The sequence below is a fragment of the Emys orbicularis genome, chromosome 4 (genome assembly GCF_028017835.1).
Source record: "Emys orbicularis isolate rEmyOrb1 chromosome 4, rEmyOrb1.hap1, whole genome shotgun sequence".
Classification (NCBI taxonomy): Eukaryota; Metazoa; Chordata; order Testudines; family Emydidae; genus Emys; species Emys orbicularis.
Window position 1 is genome coordinate 156,215,423 of NC_088686.1, and position 19,256 is coordinate 156,234,678.

General features: G+C 41.3%; 2 protein-coding genes and 1 pseudogene across 4 annotated transcripts in view; all 3 read right to left on the bottom strand.

Moving 5' to 3' along the window:
* LOC135877972 (up-regulator of cell proliferation-like) overlaps positions 1-19,256 on the bottom strand; it is a 778,396-nt pseudogene that overhangs the window by 196,233 nt on the left and 562,907 nt on the right.
* On the bottom strand, positions 5,891-8,673 carry LOC135877467 (olfactory receptor 5AR1-like). Its single transcript, XM_065402905.1, has 2 exons — positions 8,662-8,673; positions 5,891-6,817 (listed from the first exon to the last, which is right to left on the bottom strand). The coding sequence occupies exon 2, from the start codon at positions 6,803-6,805 to the stop codon at positions 5,891-5,893; it is 915 nt and encodes a 304-aa protein (XP_065258977.1). The 5' UTR covers positions 6,806-6,817; positions 8,662-8,673.
* LOC135877426 (olfactory receptor-like protein COR8) overlaps positions 15,172-19,256 on the bottom strand; it is a 99,570-nt gene continuing 95,485 nt past the window's right edge. For all 3 annotated transcript variants that reach the window (XM_065402857.1, XM_065402858.1, XM_065402859.1), the window contains one exon: positions 15,172-16,101. In XM_065402857.1, coding sequence (XP_065258929.1) covers positions 15,172-16,101 — 930 coding nt within the window. The remainder of the gene's footprint in view (positions 16,102-19,256) is intronic.

Sequence of the window (19,256 nt, forward strand, 5' to 3'; positions counted from 1 at the left end):
TGTATCATTATCCTTATTTCTATGACTCAGCCACTCCATGTGATGTACAGAAAATCATATAATGGAACCCAGTCAAATACAATATTAGAAATTGCTGTTTTTAAGATCCATGAATGAGGGTCTGTGACACTATGCAGAATCAGCAAGATGCTCTGACATTTGGCTTAAAGGACAATTGCTGTTGCCTGTTATGTTTTAGGCCAGGTTGGAGTTCAGGTGAGAGGATGAGAAGATTGTATGTATCCTTCCTCGGTTCTGAAATTTCATCCAGTGGAGGGCACTGTTAAACATACCGAATAAAAGCAACCAGAACTGAGGTAACGATTATCAAAGCTCAGCTTAGGTCGATCGGTCATGTTATCAGAATGTGTAATGATAAATTCCCCAGAAAAGTCCTCTATGGTGAGCTTAGGGACTTAGTCTGAATAATGCAGAGTTGACCTTTATCATGCAGAGCTAGCCTGCACCAAATCAGAGCATCTTTTCTCACCTCTGCATCATGCCAACATTAAGAGGATGTTGTTTTACTCTTGAGTTCTCAACATAGGAGGTTGTTTCCAGTCATTACAACCAGCCTCCCTGTCTTCACGGTTAGATGGAAGGGGAGCATCCCAAAACTTAATAGGGTTCTCAAACCTTTTTTTTCTGTTTAACATTGGGTCACAGGCCAGAGAACCACTGGTTTTACTCATTGAAAACTGTTGCCGTTTTATGTAGGGCTTTTGTTTATTTATCTTCTCTCCAACCTATGAAAGAGTTTCTCTGGCAAGCCTGAAATTACACCTTTACCCCGATATAACGCTGTCCTCGGGAGCCAAAAAATCTTACCACGTTATAGGTGAATCCGCATTATATTGAACTTGCTTTGATCCGTCGAAGCGTGCAGCCCTGCCCCCCCGGAGCACAGCTTTACCACGTTATATCCGAATTCGTGTTCTATCGGGTCGCATTATATCTGGGTAGAGGTGTATATCAATGGTCTGCTTTCTTTGGCTTTCTTTGGACTTTGTAAACAGTGAGACAGGTTCGTCCCTGAAGTAACTTCCTTGTCTTGAGAGAATGATATGGGGACAGATCATCAAAGCCGACTGCTGCAGAGGAGCGTGTGGATCGGACACAGACTTCTCTTAGGGGAGAGTCTGATGATAGAGAATCTCCAGGTTCTAGTCAGGAGCAGAGGACTGAAAAGTATAATGTAAGGGCCGGATCAGATGATAAACAGTCACATAAAAAAGAATCTGGCACATCAGAAAAAGGCAGGCTAATAAACAGGGACAAGTTTTTAAAGTGCTTGTACACAAATGCCAGAAGTCTAAATAATAAGATGGGTGAACTAGAGTGCCTTGTGATAAAGGAGGATATAGATATAATAGGCATCACAGAAACCTGGTGGACTGAGAGCAATCAATGGGACACAATCATTCCGGGGTACAAAATATATCGGAAGGACAGAACAGGCCGTGCAGGGGGAGGAGTGGCACTATATGTTAAAGAAAGTGTAGATTCAAATGAAGTAAAAATCTTAAGCGAATCCACAGGTTCCATAGAGTCTCTATGGATAGAAATTTCATGCTCTAGTAAAAATATAACATTAGGGATCTATTATCGACCACCTGACCAGGACAGTAATAGTGATGATGAAATGCTAAGGGAAATTAGAAAGGCTATCAAAATTAAGAACCCAATAATAGTGGGGGATTTCAATTATCCCCATATTGACTGGGAACATTTCACTTCAGGACGAAATACAGAGATAAAATTTCTCGATACTTTAAATGACTGCTTCATGGAGCAGCTGGTACGGGAACCCACAAGGGGAGAGGCGACTCTAGATTTAATCCTGAGTGGAGCGCAGGAGCTGGTCCAAGAGGTAACTATAGCGGGACCGCTTGGAAATAGTGACCATAATACAATAGCATTCAACATCCCTGTGGTGGGAAGAACACCTCAACTGCCCAACACTGTGGCCTTTAATTTCAAAAGGGGGAACTATACAAAAATGAGGGGGTTAGTTAGACAAAAGTTAAAAGGTACAGTGACTAAAGTGAAATCCCTGCAAGTTGCGTGGGCCCTATTTAAAGACACCATAATAGAGGCTCAACTTCAATGTATACCCCAAATTAAGAAAAACAGTAAAAGAACTAAAAAAGAGCCACCGTGGCTTAACAACCATGTAAAAGAAGCAGTGAGAGATAAAAAGACTTCCTTTAAAAAGTGGAAGTCAAATCCTAGTGAGGCAAATAGAAAGGAGCACAAACACCGCCAACTTAAGTGCAAGAGTGTAATCAGAAAAGCCAAAGAGGAGTTTGAAGAACGGCTAGCCAAAAACTCCAAAGGTAATAACAAAATGTTTTTTAAGTACATCAGAAGCAGGAAGCCTGCTAAACAACCAGTGGGGCCCCTTGACGATGAAAATACAAAAGGAGCGCTTAAAGATGATAAAGTCATTGCGGAGAAACTAAATGGATTCTTTGCTTCAGTCTTCACGGCTGAGGATGTTAGGGAGATTCCCAAACCTGAGCTGGCTTTTGTAGGTGACAAATCTGAGGAACTGTCACAGATTGAAGTATCACTAGAGGAGGTTTTGGAATTAATTGATAAACTCAACATTAACAAGTCACCGGGACCAGATGGCATTCACCCAAGAGTTCTGAAAGAACTCAAATGTGAAGTTGCGGAACTATTAACTAAGGTTTGTAACCTGTCCTTTAAATCGGCTTCGGTACCCAATGACTGGAAGTTAGCTAATGTAACGCCAATATTTAAAAAGGGCTCTAGGGGTGATCCCGGCAATTACAGACCGGTAAGTCTAACGTCGGTACCGGGCAAATTAGTTGAAACAATAGTAAAGAACAAAATTGTCAGACACATAGAAAAACATAAACTCTTGAGCAATAGTCAACATGGTTTCTGTAAAGGGAAATCGTGTCTTACTAATCTATTAGAGTTCTTTGAAGGGGTCAACAAACATGTGGACAAGGGGGATCCGGTGGACATAGTGTACTTAGATTTCCAGAAAGCCTTTGACAAGGTCCCTCACCAAAGGCTCTTACGTAAATTAAGCTGTCATGGGATAAAAGGGAAGGTCCTTTCATGGATTGAGAACTGGTTAAAGGACAGGGAACAAAGGGTAGGAATTAATGGTAAATTCTCAGAATGGAGAGGGGTAACTAGTGGTGTTCCCTAAGGGTCAGTCCTAGGACCAATCCTATTCAATTTATTCATAAATGATCTGGAGAAAGGGGTAAACAGTGAGGTGGCAAAGTTTGCAGATGATACTAAACTGCTCAAGATAGTTAAGACCAAAGCAGATTGTGAAGAACTTCAAAAAGATCTCACAAAACTAAGTGATTGGGCAGCAAAATGGCAAATGAAATTTAATGTGGATAAATGTAAAGTAATGCACATTGGAAAAAATAACCCCAACTATACATACAACATGATGGGGGCTAATTTAGCTACAACGAGTCAGGAAAAAGATCTTGGCGTCATCGTGGATAGTTCTCTAAAGATGTCCACGCAGTGTGCAGAGGCGGTCAAAAAAGCAAACAGGATGTTAGGAATCATTAAAAAGGGGATAGAGAATAAGACTGAGAATATATTATTGCCCTTATATAAATCCATGGTACGCCCACATCTCGAATACTGTGTACAGATGTGGTCTCCTCACCTCAAAAAAGATATTCTAGCACTAGAAAAGGTTCAGAAAAGAGCAACTAAAATGATTAAGGGTTTAGAGAGGGTCCCATATGAGGAAAGATTAAAGAGGCTAGGACTCTTCAGTTTGGAAAAGAGAAGACTAAGGGGGGACATGATAGAGGTATATAAAATCATGAGTGATGTTGAGAAAGTGGATAAGGAAAAGTTATTTACTTATTCCCATAATACAAGAACTAGGGGTCACCAAATGAAATTAATAGGCAGCAGGTTTAAAACAAATAAAAGGAAGTTCTTCTTCACGCAGCGCACAGTCAACTTGTGGAACTCCTTACCTGAGGAGGTTGTGAAGGCTAGGACTATAACAATGTTTAAAAGGGGACTGGATAAATTCATGGTGGCTAAGTCCATAAATGGCTATTAGCCAGGATGGGTAAGAATGGTGTCCCTAGCCTCTGTTCGTCAGAGGATGGAGATGGATGGCAGGAGAGAGATCACTTGATCATTGCCTGTTAGGTTCACTCCCTCTGGGGCACCTGGCATTGGCCACTGTCGGTAGACAGATACTGGGCTAGATGGACCTTTGGTCTGACCCAGTACGGCCTTTCTTATGTTCTTATGTTCTTAAGAATGAATGTAGTCCAATCAATTTATAATGATGTACGAGTGTGATGTACTAGTACACAATATGAAGTACTAGTGTGATGCGGCTATCAATATTCATAGCACTAGCAAGCTTCCTACACATGGTGACATTTGAATATTCATACTGGATATGCTCTGGTTAGTCCAGGGAAGTTTTGTCTGAATCATCGATCACTTAAATCCACTTCTTGTGCTCCTAGGAATACTGCTTATGATTTTTCCATATATGTACAAAATGGAATGAAGCTATAGTGCCATAACATAAAAGGACGTCAAAGTTATGGACAAGTTACTATATTGAATTACATCCTGATGTTCCAAACTGGCAATGTGTGTGGGGGCCAAAGTCATTTTGCTTCCACTGCTATTTTCCTTTCAACACTTTAATACCGGTACAGGATTGGAAACCCCATCGTGCAATCGACAACTGCCCATGAGCAAATACACATTTTCAATGAGCAGTTAGACATCCAGTTCCCTGGACAACTCCCTGGAATGGGAGTTTGGTGCCTTTTGAATATCCCCACTTAAACTCCTGCAGTCTGAACCAATATTGACTGAAGTCAATCGGAGTCTTTTCATTGGCTTCAATGAGCTTGGGATCTGTTCCTTGTTGGGGGTGGTTGAAAATTTTCCCTCTAAACTTTCTGTTGATGAGGGGGAAAAAAGGAGTGGTTGCCTGGTAGTGGTAACTGGTCATCGGAAGAGGCTGATCATGAGGTCACCTGACAGAGAGTAAGATGTTTATAAAAGGGCAGAAGCTGCTCTATTTGGGCTCTACCTGGCCATGTTTCACCAGCTAGATCTGAGAGGAGCTGCATGTAGGAGCTAGATGAGGAGGTGGAGGAGCAGTCTGTCTGAACACAGATGGATACCCCAGGGGACTCCCAAGGAAAGGATGAGCTGGTGAGGTCCATTGAAGTTAGGATGTGTGTCCTTTTCTAAATGGGCTTGTGCTTTATTGGTGAAGTATTAGCTCTACAGTGTTAGATTCCAGTTCAGAGTGTCCCTCTCTGTGTTACATTCTTTACACATACTGTGTGGTCCTGTGGGAGAGTTCAGCTGTAACCCACAAGGCTCACACTGTTCGGTGGCATTCTAGGACAGAGAGTGTTTAAGCTACGGCAGAGTCTGAACAATCATCCCTGAGCCCAGGGACTAGGCAACTAGATAGCAGGTTCTAGCGCTCCAGAAAGGGCGCTAGGCAGAGGGCCTGCACCCTGATTGTGTGCCTAGGAACCCCGAGACTGCAGCAGTGACTGGCTCCATTCAGTCTCTGGCAGCTTAAAACATCTGGGGATCCAAGCTGGGATTCCCCTCAACACAGCTGGTGGGTATCCAGCAAGGGGAGCTGAAGGGGGTCTGTGACAAATGCTCCCTTTCAATAGTGATCTTTGCAGCCTCTCAGTCATTCCTGAACCCGGGAAACTGAATTTCCAAGATTAACAGGCTTGGATTACATTTTTTTTTTTTGGGAACAAGCCACAGAACACAGTTAAAACAAAGAAATCAGAGATATGACTCAGAGAATTCACTATTCATTCATCACTTGTTTATTGATAAGCACAAATCCCAATAATTATATTAACTATGAACAAACCTTCTTGTTCATCATCTTCCTAAAGGCGTCCTTCACCTCCTTATTCCTCAGGCTGTAGATCAGGGGGTTCACCATGGGAATTATGAGTATATAAAACACAGAGATGATCTTGTCTGGGTCTGTGGTGTAGCCGGAACTGGGTCGTAAATACATGAAGATCACAGTCCCGTAGAAAATTGTGACGGCTGTCAGGTGGGAGGCGCAGGTGGAGAAGGTTTTGCATCTGCCCTTGGCAGAGTGGATCTTCAGGATGGCAATGAGGATGTACATGTAGGAGAATAGTACAATGAGAATAGTAGTCATGACCACTATACTGGACAAGGTGAAATGCACCATGTTAGCGATGTGGGTGTCGGAGCAGGACAGCTTAAGCACTGGGGGGATGTCACAGAAGAAATGGTTGATGACATTGGAGTCACAGAAGGACAGGGTAAATATAAATGGAGTCTGAACAACTGCATTCACAAAGCCACATATGTACGAAGCAACCACTAGTAATATACAAAGTCTCTTTGACATGACGACGCTATAGAGCAAGGGGTTACAGATGGCTATGAAGCGATCATATGCCATTACCGCCAACAGGCAAGCTTCATTGGTCAGAAAGTTACAGACAAAGAAAAACTGTGCTGCGCACGCAGCGAGGGAAATGGGTTTGGCCTGAACCACAAAAGTTATCAGCAACCGGGGAGCAACAACCGAGGAATTACCAACATCGGCAAGAGACAAATTGCTGAGGAAATAGTACATGGGGGTGTGGAGTCGGGAGTTGAACCTGATCAACATGATCATCCCTAGATTCCCCGCCAGGGTGATAACATAGATCATTAGGAACAACACAAAGAGGGGGACCTGAAGCTCCGGATGATCCATGAATCCCTGGAAAACGAAGTCCGTAACCATGGTGTGATTTCCCTCTGCCATTTCTTCCAACCATGATCTCCTTTACAGGGGAAAAGTGAAATGTACAATTAAACAGGAGCCAAGAAAGGACCAAGAGTGGATCCTTCACACTCATTCTGACTTCCCTCGTGAAATATTGTACCAACCCGAGGCAGTGGGAATACATCAGGGGACAATCCTAGAGAATGCACTGTTTGCATTACGCTCACACTGTCCACTACAGCTAAGGGTTTGTCATGCTGAGAATTAGCCCATACTGTGTATTAAAGTGCATCCAACCTGATAGCCTATACAGTCAGAGGCAACAAAGAAAGGTAATGTTCTGTATGCAAAGGGAAGTCAATGAATATACAGAGAGACCAGTGAATGGACTAGAGTTCATTCACTAGCCCTGCTTTTCTGTTCCTGATCCCACGGACATCACTGGGAGCTCTGGTACTTATCCCCTTTGAAAACTAGAACTGGAAAGAAATTTCAATTGCATTTTTTTTCCCCAGGAGAAATGCAGATTCAGCAACACCAAAATCTTTTTAGTTTTGACATGACTTGTAGTTCCAACTTTCCTTTAATTATTTTTTTATTAAACAATTATTTTAAAATGTTCAAAAGGAAAACAAAACATTTTGTTTCAGGTTTAAAAAAAACATTCTGTTTGACCCTGATATTTTTTCTTTACTTTAAGATTTGCTGAAAATTTCATATAAATAAATTCCTTTTCAGCATGACCCCAAATGATTTTTTCTGACTTTTTAAAAGTGCCACAAACCAAAAAATCCATTATTCACACAGCTCTATTGAAAACATGGGCCAATTTAAAATGCAGTATCTAAATATGATGGATTTAGACGCCTAATAGTGGACATCTATAATAGAGATCTGTTATAAACCCACTGGGGTAAAACATACCTTTTGCAGATGTGCATTATCACTATGTTCTCCCACACATTGCAAATCTTTCTGTATGGCAATGATGCTTTTAGCTGGCATAGACTAAAAGCCTTTTCCGTGTAGATTCAGCAGGGGGAAGTGCTATGGTATCAGGCAACCTAGTCTGCAAGCTGCTGGTTTTGGCTTATCCAGCACTAGGCACTGACAGGCTCTTGCTGAGTGTAGACCCGGGCAAGTCTCAGGCACTCACAGAAAATGGAAGCACATGGGCAGAATTCAGGGAGAATGGTACCACTAGTGTTCCCTGGGTGATAGGGGTGGGTTAGCTAGAGCATGCAGAGAGCTGCATGAGCAACTGGCTTGAAGATAAACCAGAGCCTGGCCTCACATCCTGTTTGTCTGATAGCACTGGTCAGCCTGAGTGGACAGAGACTGCACACTGGATAGAAAATGCTTCTGTGATTAAGCTCTCCCCGGAACTCTGATGCATTGATACATGACAGCCATTGCCCCAGAACATGAGCAGAACAGGGCAGGAAATGATTTCCTATCCCATGACAATGTCTGAGATACTGTCAGTTTTTCCTGTCTTGAATTGGGACAGAGTCAAAACACTGAAAATTTTTATTAACCAAAAATCAGGAAAAGAACTAAATTCAGGTCAATTGAAATATTTGATTTGGATACATTCTAGATACCATTTTGGTTTGGTTGCAAACATTTTTTTTTAGCTGCAATTAGCTGAAATTTCAAAACGACTTTTCACGTTGAATCATGAAAATGGATTTTTTTTTATTTTGAAACAAAAACATTTCAACAATTTATAAGCTTCCCCCCTCCCCGCAAAAATGTTCATGTTGAAAAAAATTGCCCAAACCGATCCTTTCCTGCAAACAGTTCCGGTTTTGATGAATGGGTGATGAAAAAAGTGTTTAGTGGGAACATACCTGACCAGCTCTGATCACAACATTTTCTCTGAAAGCGATGATACAGACAGACTCCCAGCAAATGAGAGTTCCATTATGATCTCCATTTGCTTCAAGAAAACAGGAAATGGGCTACCTCTTAATTAGCCCAACGACTTCAGCTGAGCTACTCCGGGTGTATACCTGTGTGCAGGAGAACAGTATGCAGTCAGCAATGTTGCTGAAATTAATATGAGGTGTATGCCGATGGCTGTGAAGTATCTCGTTCCTGTTTCGGATTTTTAGTCTAGATAGAAAGTTACCTGAAAATAGCTTGGGTAATTCCTAATTATTAAACAAACTGCTCTCAATCCCGCCAGTTCCTTCTGTCATGTTACCTGCGTCAGGGGGTTAAAAAGTTAAATTATTTAAATTAAATATACAGAACACAGGAATTTCCAGAACAGGTCCCCTAATGATCTATTTCTTCACTGTGGTAGTCATTACAGTATGCTTCAGAGTTAGGTGCAAGTCATCATAATAAGCATTATGGAATAACATGGTTCTGGGGTAAGTTTCCTCCTCAGTCTAGACAGTAACCTGCATCAAGCTCCATGTCCCAAAGCCTGAGGTTTTTTATCTTCAAACATTGTTGCCATTCCACTGTAAAATACAAATATTCTTAATATTCATACCTATGTCAAATCCTTTTTTGGATGATTAAGTAGATAGATAAATATAAGGGTGTATGGGGACAGATTCGATAGATTAATTACATGGCTCCAATCTACAGTGACTTCAGTGGAACTATGGCCCACTTACACCAGCTGAAACTTTGACCCATTAATTCCAATAGAGCTGTACTGACTTACACCATTTTGAGATCTGACCCATTGCTGGCTAAGGGGCTACTGGAGGCTATTGAAATTGAAATCCTATTTTTGGTCTCAGAACAGGCACCATGATGAAAGCGCTTTGCACCCTTCCCACAGACTTTTCCCTGTTTTCTCTTCCTCCTAATGTGAATTCTGACCTGCGGAGAATATCTGAAGACCATGGATGTACTGGATCTGACTTAGGCTGCACATATTCTGTGTATAGACTGAGAACTTCTAGACCTATGGAAGTCATTCCATGACCTTAAACCAGTAATAAAACCACTTTAAAAAAAATCAGAATTCTTGGCACTTTAGGAATAGTGAAAGTCTTTTCGACTGAATAAGTTACACAAAACATAAAATATTAGACATCCAAATGCCTTATTTTCAATTTTCTCCCTTACTCTATTTTGTTCTTACCAAAATAAATATCTCCAACAGTCAGGAAACTGTATTTTATGCTGAAGCAAAAACAAAATAAACAAGGTTGAAATAGCCAAAAATCAGAGTGCAGAAAAATCTAACTTCAAAAGAATAATCAGAGATAATGTTTATTCCGCTTCGGTTGGAGCCATACTCATGAGACTTACCAGTGGAGAGAGAGCTATTTCATTCTTCCCTCTAAACACTGGTGTGTTGATGATACAGAGTATTTATATTTGCTTCAGTGGCCATTAGGGACAGCACCTCAAGACTCAGAATCACAGGCGAGGCAGAAATGAGATAATTAAAAATCCTGTACGTCCTTCTGGAGATTGGGGATAATCACAAAGATTTGTTGTCTCCAATAGTTGAGCATAAGTTCAAGTGTCCTCTGTATTCTCCTTCTTTTAGTTTCCAGATGAGCTGCCCCCATTGCCCTGAATCAGAGAAATTCTCAACTGGTAGCCCCATCGCTGCCAGGAGTACATTGTGAAATATATTTGATGACAAAGTTTTTAATTTCAGTTGGCATGTTCTGTGTCTCTGGACTGATGGCAAGATGAAGAATTTATATCATTCTTCGCACAGGCAATATGGGACACCAGTTTCCACAGATCATTTCTTGGCCTGGAATAACATGAGCAGAGTGGCTAATAAGATTGTGTCCCATCCCTGTGTTTCTCCAGAAGTGAGACGGCAGTGAAAGTTAACACTACAGACAGAAGCTGCATTTTCTATCTTTGCTGTTCTTGTCTTTTCCTTTTTGTGTTTGTTTGTCTTGTTTTGTCTTCGAAAAAGCAGGATCAGACGTCAACAACAGCAGCATTAATAACAGTTCCAGACCATCTCAACTAACTAAAAAGTGAGAAAGCCAAGCAGTAGGCATGAGCACAGCATAACCCCGGAAAAAGCTAGAGAGAGCTTCTGTCACTGCTGGCTACATAAGCTGGGGGTGGTAAAGTAAAAAATTGGTCCTTTCTTTCTTAGGCCCTCCTGAGTTCAGGGAAACAGGAGACTGCATTAAAACAAAATACCAGAGCCCATCAGTTTCTACTTCCAACTGGAACATCCCCAGGGCCCTGAAATGTAGCTAGCTGCTTGGCCCATGTATTCCGTTAACATTAATACCGCAATACATAACACTCATTGACTGGATACAGAAGAATGCTCAGTTACAGTCGGTTTAAGAATATTATAGAATGTTGACATATTTTTCTAATAAAATTATATGGAAATTTTCCATAAGGAATTGGCTTCAGGTTTGAATACAGTATGAAACCTCTTCTACTGGAGGCTAAGGGAGATGCTTGTTTATTCACTGAGTGGATTATTTTAGTTTGGAACCAAAGATTAAAGCTGGGCAGGAAATGGTTTTCCTGTCCCATGAAAATTTGGGAGATTTAAAAAATGTCCCATCCCAAAAGCTGATATTTTCATTTTTTCCACAAACCAAAAAGCTGGGGAAATTTGATTTTGATCAATCAAAATATTTTGTTCCAATAGTTCAAATTATATGAACCTTAAACAAAATAATTAGCTAATTAACATTTTGAAACATTAATTTTGAACTAAAAAAAGGCAACTTTTCGTTTTGAAAATGTCAAAAATGAACATTTAGACAATTTTAAGCTTCTTTTTTCTTTCAAATTTTTTAAATGAGTAATTCATTGAAACTGGAATTTTCCCACAAGAATATTTCATTTTTGATGAATCAGTATTTTCCAGTGCAGAAAGCACTGGGCTTAAATTGCAGCAAGGGCGGTTTAGGTTGGACATTAGGAAAAATTTCCTAACTGTCCAGGTGGTTAACCACTGGAATAAATTGCCTAGGGAGGTTGTGGAATCTCCATCATTGGAGATTTTTCAGAGCAGGTTAGATAAACACCTGTCAGGGATATTCTAGATGGTGCTTTGTCCTGCCATGAGTGCAGGGGACTGGACTTATGACCTCTTGAGGTCCCTTCCAATCCTATGATTCTATGATTGATCCAATATTGCGCTCTAATATTTTTCATTGAAACTTTATTAATGCAAGATAAAAGATCCCCCGTGAATGGGGTTGGGTAGCGGGTCAACTCTTGAATCCCGGAGGAAGTTGCATCTGAGTGTGCTTCAGTGGATTTATGACCTCTCACCATTAATCACAATGGGCTAAACTCTATTATCCCTTGGCTCAAGTCTACCTAGCAGAGTTTAAGCGTAAGGCATTTCCATGGGGTAGAAAGTATCCTAACTACAGCTGGCCAAAATTCTTTGGCTGAAACTTTTTTTCAGAGAAAAGTGCATATTCAGCTACACCAGAATGTTTGCCCAATTGTATTGGGTTCTTCGGGATGGAAAAACATCAAATAAATTCATTTCCCCACTGCTAAACCTTGCTGTTTGGTGTCCCACCTCTGCATGGAGGGGTGAAAGTAAAGCTCTAAATCAGTGTTGGTGAGAACAGGGGCTTGTTTGCATTGGGAAGCTATTCCTGAGCAAGGTAATATGTGAATTTAAGGCACTAGAGCTATTCCTGAATAGCTCCTGGTATGGACACTCTTAATTTACAGGATTAAACTAAACCGGAAAATGGCATTCTTCTATGAGGCCATGTAGGGAGTTACATTAGCTAGCTGTAGAGTCAGGTTCCTAACGCAATAGAATTGTGTCAGTGGTGAGAATAGGGCTAATCAGTATATAGCAATGATGAGAAAAAAAATTGTATGATCAAAAGAGCTCTGCGAATAGCTGATTTCTTGGGTTGCTGGCTAGTCTGAAACATAAATGAAAAATTTAGTTTTTGGTTGACCCAAATTGATTTTTTTTTTCAAAAATTTCAATTTTTTTGGCCGACTGACAAGTTGAATAAAATGTTTTGCTTGATCAGTTGCTGTTTTTGCAATTGTTATTTTTTTTAATAAAATTGAAGTAAATTTTGAAACAAAAAGTCTTTTAAATGGGAAACTTAAAATATTGAGACCTTTTAGATTTTTCTGAGGTTTTAGATCAAAGCAAAACAATTCATCTCATTTGACACAGATTCATAAAATATTTCAGTTAACCCAAATCTGCGTTGCTCAGAAAAAAAGTATTTTGGTCCAACTCCCCTCTCCCCCTAGTTCTAATGAACAATATATCGTGTTGCTCAGAGTAAAACTAGCCCAATTCAAATTAGTCCTGAGGCTCACATTTTCAACAGTGAGGGTGGTTAATGGCTGGAATGAACTACCATGGGACGTGACGGTTTATCCAGCTAGAGCTGCTGTGAAATCAAGACCCGATGGCTCTCCGGAAGATACGCTTAATAAAATGCCAGTTAATGGGCTTAATACCGAGGATAACTGTATAGAAGTGTGACCTGAGTTATACAGTCAGACTAAACGATGTCATTGTCCTTTCTAGCCCTTAAAATATATGATCAATATATAGCATTGCTGTAAGTAAACCTATAAAATCACTATATGGCATTGACAACAAGGAGTCCTGTGGCACCTTAAAGACTAACAAATGTATTTGGGCATGAGCTATCGTGGGCTGGAACCTTCTGGGTTCCGGCCCATCATAGCTTATGCCCAAATAAATTTGTTAGTCTTTAAGGTGCCACAGGACTCCTCGTTGTCTTTGCTGAAACAGACTAACACGACTACCCGTCTGAAATATATGGCATTGGTGGGAGTAACATTACATGACCATTATTATTGATACTACTTCATTAATTCATTAGTATTGGGCTTAATCCCAACCCCATTCTGTTAGGTGCTGTACCAACATATAACAAAAAAACAACCTCTGGCCAAAGGAGCTTGTAATGTAAGCTTAAAATAAGAGACAACGGCACAGATGACAAACAGATGGGGAGCAGCACAAGGTGACAACAAGATGATTGAGAATAAAGCTGAATAACAAGTTGCTAGAGCCTTGTCAGAATTTGATTTTTAAGTTTTTTATTATTTTAATTGATAAAATCAATGTTTTATTTTTAAGCCTTTTTCATTTGAAATGTTTAGACCTTTACAATTGCGGGAAATTATGGGGGATCAGACAATGGGAGGTCAGACATAATTTTGTTAATGACAGCCGACACTGAGATTCAAAAAGTTAAAGCTTTATAACTGTTAAAACACAAATTGTCAACATCACATGTCAAAATATACAAAATAAATATCCTTAAATCAAACTCTAATACATTCTCAAGCTGCAATTTTTCTTATTCTGCCTATCTGTACATTTCAATTATTATTGATGGCAATATTTTTTTCATTGGTTTGTGTGCATATGGTGAAATCAATAAGGACCAACATTTATTGAGAAAAATCTATTCCTTCCAAGCCTAAGTATATACGATAACACTGGTTAAGAATAGATGGATATAGCACTAGTATGAATATAGATGTGATCAATATAAAGACAAGTGCAAAGTACTTCACTCTAGAAGGAAAAATCAAATGCATAAATACAATGTGGGGAATAACTGGCTAGGAGAAGTGCTGCTGAGATGGATCTGGGAGTTCAAGTGGATCACAAGTTGAGTATGAGCCAACAATGAGCTGCAGTTGTGAAAAAGGCTGTCTAGGGTGTATTACCAGGTGTGTTGTGTGTAAGACCAAGGCAGTGATTGTTTGGCTCTGCTTGGCACTGGTGAGGCCTCAGTTGAAGGTTTGGGAGCCACACTTTAGAAAAGACGTGGGCAAATAGGAGAGAGTCCAGAGGGGAACAACAAAAATGACAAAAAGGGTTTACAAAACCTGATCTATTAGGAAAGTTTTAAAAAAATTGGGCATGTTTTGTTTTGAGACAAGACGACCGAGGAGGGACCTGATAACAGTCTTCAACTACGTTAAGGGCTGCTATAAAGGGGATAGAGATCAATTGTGGCAGCCCGTATGAGGCCCAGACACTAAAGAGAGCAAAAGCGTTGAATTCTCATAGTGCAAGTTACATACTGAGCATTAATTAAAGCAACACATTAAGAAACTAAATCTAGAAGCAAGTTTATTTTATTTTTAATCTCAGATAACCTTGCAGGGCACCATTTCAAATAGATTAATGGTCAAGAAACAAGGAAAGATGTCTATATTCCAACAGCCACATAATGACAGGACATTAGGTAACATTGTTCCTCTCAAGCAATTGTAAAACATAATTTCCACATGCTACATCAGTTCTTTGAGTTCATTTAATTCTTGTACAACATTTGTGATACACAAATCAAGGCAGTAACACATAGACCATACTCCTACCCTTCTTCCAATTGTTCTTCTCAATTGACTGGAATTGTCATGGTGACAAATTAGCTGAGAATGTTTTTCCAGTCTATCACCCTCTTAAGAGCACCCTTAACCTCCTTGTTCCTCAGGCTGTAGATCAGGGGGTTCAACATGGGGACCACCAGGGTATAAAACACAGCAGAGATTTTCTCCTGTTCCAGTGAGTAGCTGGAACTGGGTTGTATGTGGCTTAAGCTCACAGGTCCATAGAACATGGTGACAGCTGTCAGATGAGAGGCACAGGTGGAGAAGGCTTTGCGCCTGCCCTTGGCAGAGCGGATCCTCAGGATAGAGAAGAGGATGTACAGATAAGAGATTATGACAGTCAGGAGGGTGGACATGGCAATAACTCCAGAGAACGTTACAAGCAAAATCTCATTGATGTGGTTATCAGAGCAGGCGAGCTTCAGCAATGGGTTAGTGTCACAAAAGTAATGATTGATGATGTTGGGCCCGCAGAACGACAACCTCAGCAAGCCACATGTGTGGGTCAGTGAGTTCACGAGCCCCCCGACATATGAGCTGGCCACTAGATGAATACAGACTCTCTTAGACATAACAGCGGTGTAGAGCAGAGGGTTACAAATGGCTACATAGCGGTCGTATGCCATCACGGCCAGCAGGAACCCTTCTGTGGTCACAAACACGACAAAAGAGAAGTGTTGGGCAATACAGGCAGAGTAAGAAATGCTTTTACTCCCCACTGAGAAATTCACCAGCATCCTTGGAGCGAAGACTGAGGAGTAGCAGAGGTCAACAACGGACAGGTTACTGAGGAAGAAGTACATGGGGGTGTGGAGTCGGGGATCAACCCTGATCAACACAATCATCCCGAGATTCCCCACCAGCGTAAGAACATAGATCACCAGGAACGCTGCGAAGAGGGGTATCTGCAGCTCCTGACGATCCGTCAGCCCCAGGAGGATGAACTGGGTCACCATGCTGTGATTGCCCTCAGCCATTTATACAGGGGTGCATGAAACCATACCTGCCGGGATAACAAGAGTGAGCAGCATGGAAGAAGGCAATTTCATGGCATGAATTAAACCTGAATGACACCACCGGGCTTGAATGTGGGTAGTGAATATCTTACAGGAAACCAGCCGCCGTGATGTCTGGGAAGAGTTGGGATGGACCTTTAGATGTACACTCACTTTTTAACAGGGCTGAGATTTTCAAGGAGATTTAGACATCCAAGTCTCCATAAAATGGACTGGAATTAGGCATCCAGTTCCCCATAGGGACTTTCTAGATTCATGTCCATTATCACAAATTTTCTCCAATGAAATATACCTGGCATGTGTTTGAGTTTGAGCTTGGTACTTTATATTGTCTGCTCACTGAAGGTAAGTTAGAAAGCACGCATACTTTAGATCCTTCCAGATTAGGGTGACCAGACAGGAAATGTGAAAAATCAGGACGGGGTGGGGGATAATAGGAGCCTATATAAGAAAAAGACCCAGATATCGGGACTGTCCCTATAAAATCGGGACATCTGGTCACCCTATTCCAGATACTCCTTTTAGATGACTACAATGTCTGTTCTGTCCCAGTCACTTGGTAACTGCTGCTTCATAACACATCCCCTGGCAGTGTTGCTAATCCCAAGCATTTGAAAACCATGAATCAGGCTTCTAAAAATCATGCAATTGGCTTAAAATCTTGAGATCTTTAAAAAATAATACACACGGGGTTTAGAGAGGGGGCAGGGAAGGATAATTCTATTTTGTGCAAGATTTTTATTTTTCAGAATTTGGTTTAGGAACAAACCCACAGTTTTTGAAAAGTTTCTGAAAAAGGGAACGGATCCCTGGAGTCATGGACACTGACAATTTTGGATGTTCCCAGCCCCCAGAGCAATCGGCATGTGTGTGTGCTCCAAGGCCATGGACTCTGGAAGCTCTGAGGTTGCTAGCAGGCCACTGGGCAGGTTGCAAAGGAGCTGGGCAGGTGAACTAGCAGAAACCAGGCAGGATTCGGATGTAGGCAGAGTTTCCTCAATTCCGTGGTGCTGCAGTGAAATTGGCCCTTCTTTACGAAATGTTCCAATTTCACTCAGTCAGCAAATTGCAATGGAACAATGTTTCTGGGCCCTGGAGAGAGTCACGTTTTCAAGCTTTTCTTAGCAACCCTGAGGGCTAGAAACATACTTAAAAAAAATCTGAGATTCTTAACTGATCACATGACTGAAGGAGCTGGGGCTTTAAGAGAAGCACCAAATATCATGAGAATTGGCAACTGTGCCTTCAATCTATGCTATCCTTGCTCTAGGAGATTTCTGGCCACTTAACTCCAGTCCCAATTTCTTATGCCTACTAGTGGTACACACTGCCAGGTCCTTCATCTCTCTAGGTCATTCGCCGTGACACAGGAATATGATACAGGTGGGAAATGGTGAAGGAATAATTTTGGCACAGAAGCGACAATGGAAAGCAATGTGCAAGGCAAGGATCTGAAGGAGGGGGAGGGAGGATGCTTGAAGAGGGAGCATAGGGGGGTTGCATGAAGCCACAGGTGAGAGAATGAGATAAAAGGAGAAATTGCTGTATAGAAGAGGAGTGTGAGGAGAGTGGAGAGAGAAAGAAGGAAGAAATAAGGCTGAAGAGACATGAAGGCAAAACTATGTAACGCCTCAAAAGTGAGACTTTCTCCATTTGCTTCCTTCTTCTGGCTCCCCCTTCCCCATTTTATCAAACACAACCAGCTTGTTTTCAATCCAAGGCCCTTCACAGGCTATCAACACTGTGAGGCTCATCTGCTATTGCAGTGTCATCTACCATCTCTGCCCTTCCAATGCTACCCATTGGTTACATTTTTCAAACAAACACGACCATGACTGGGGCTGCAGCAGTGCAAATAATTACTGTTATTTCCCCCTTATGGTTCGAGATCGGCCACACCAGAACCCACCGGATCCCAGTGTCCGTCTTCCCCCCTCCCCCACTCACACGCCTACACAACACTGGATAATGGTCAGACTGGCACTAGGGGCACTATTCTGAGATCGGCCATTAATTCCTGGCTCTGCTACAGCCTCCCTGTGTAATTTTGGACAAAGCAAAGATTTCCTCTTTGCCTCAATTCCCTCTTTGTAAAATTTGGGTAATAATCCTTCCTTTCGCCCACCCTCTTCTGTCTTGTTTAATAGACTGTAAGCTCTTGAGGGGGGGAACTCTCCCTTACTATGTGTTTCCGGAGAACCTAGTACAGTGGGGCATTGACCTCTAATTGATAACACAACAACAATAAATTACAGCCCTGACTTATCTCTATAATTGGCTGTAGCTAAAGCCCAGAATCTGAAAATCCTCAAAGGTTGCAGAAGTCGGATCTGAATCTGATTCCAGATCTGAAGTGTGTAACTCATATTCATCTCTATGTATAATACGGGATTCTTACCTAATATCCATCTGGACCTTTCAGGGTCTTCCATGAACCATATCCATTGCCCCTGTAATTTATCCTGAGACAGAAAAATGAACAATGTCTGTCTCAAGTTGCAATGTTGACTGCGCTAACAGCACATTTCCAAGTAAATGGAGAAAATGGAAAGTTATGTCCAGGAATCAGAACTGAAGGAAAATAGCTATCCCACCTCCACTGACGGAAAGAAGTATTGTATCATAGCTACTGGTGGAAGAGAGAGTTCAATCACTCTTCATCCCTAAGGGGTCATGTTAGGGCACCAAATACCTTTATATATTCATTTCTGTGTCATTTAGAGATCAAGTCTCTGAAGTCACACCTCCAATTATAGTCTCAAGCCAGGCACAGAGGGGCTCATTACAATGCCCTCCTTGGTGCCCTAACATGCTACGTAGATTTGTTTATTTGCCTTTGCTTAGTTTTACGGAAAGCTCTCGCTGTTTTGCTAAGCCACAGGAAGAACTCTCAAGAGCAGTGTAACTGGAAATGAATGGCTCTGTCTTCGTTTCCGTAGGGAGCACTCAGTGAATTCAGCATCAAAGTTAGGCTTAAAAGAAATCCAGACATGTTAAACTATGGAAAAAGCACAGTTACAGCAAACAAACAACTTTAACTTTGTTCTGTGTAGATGCCAAGCAATCACCCTACCCTTACAATTAGTGCCTAATAGTGCCTTACAATT

Coding starts and splice junctions, on each gene's coding strand:
- LOC135877467 (XM_065402905.1), bottom strand. CDS start 6,805: ATGGTTACGGACTTCGTTTTCCAGGGATTCATGGATCATCCGGAGCTT.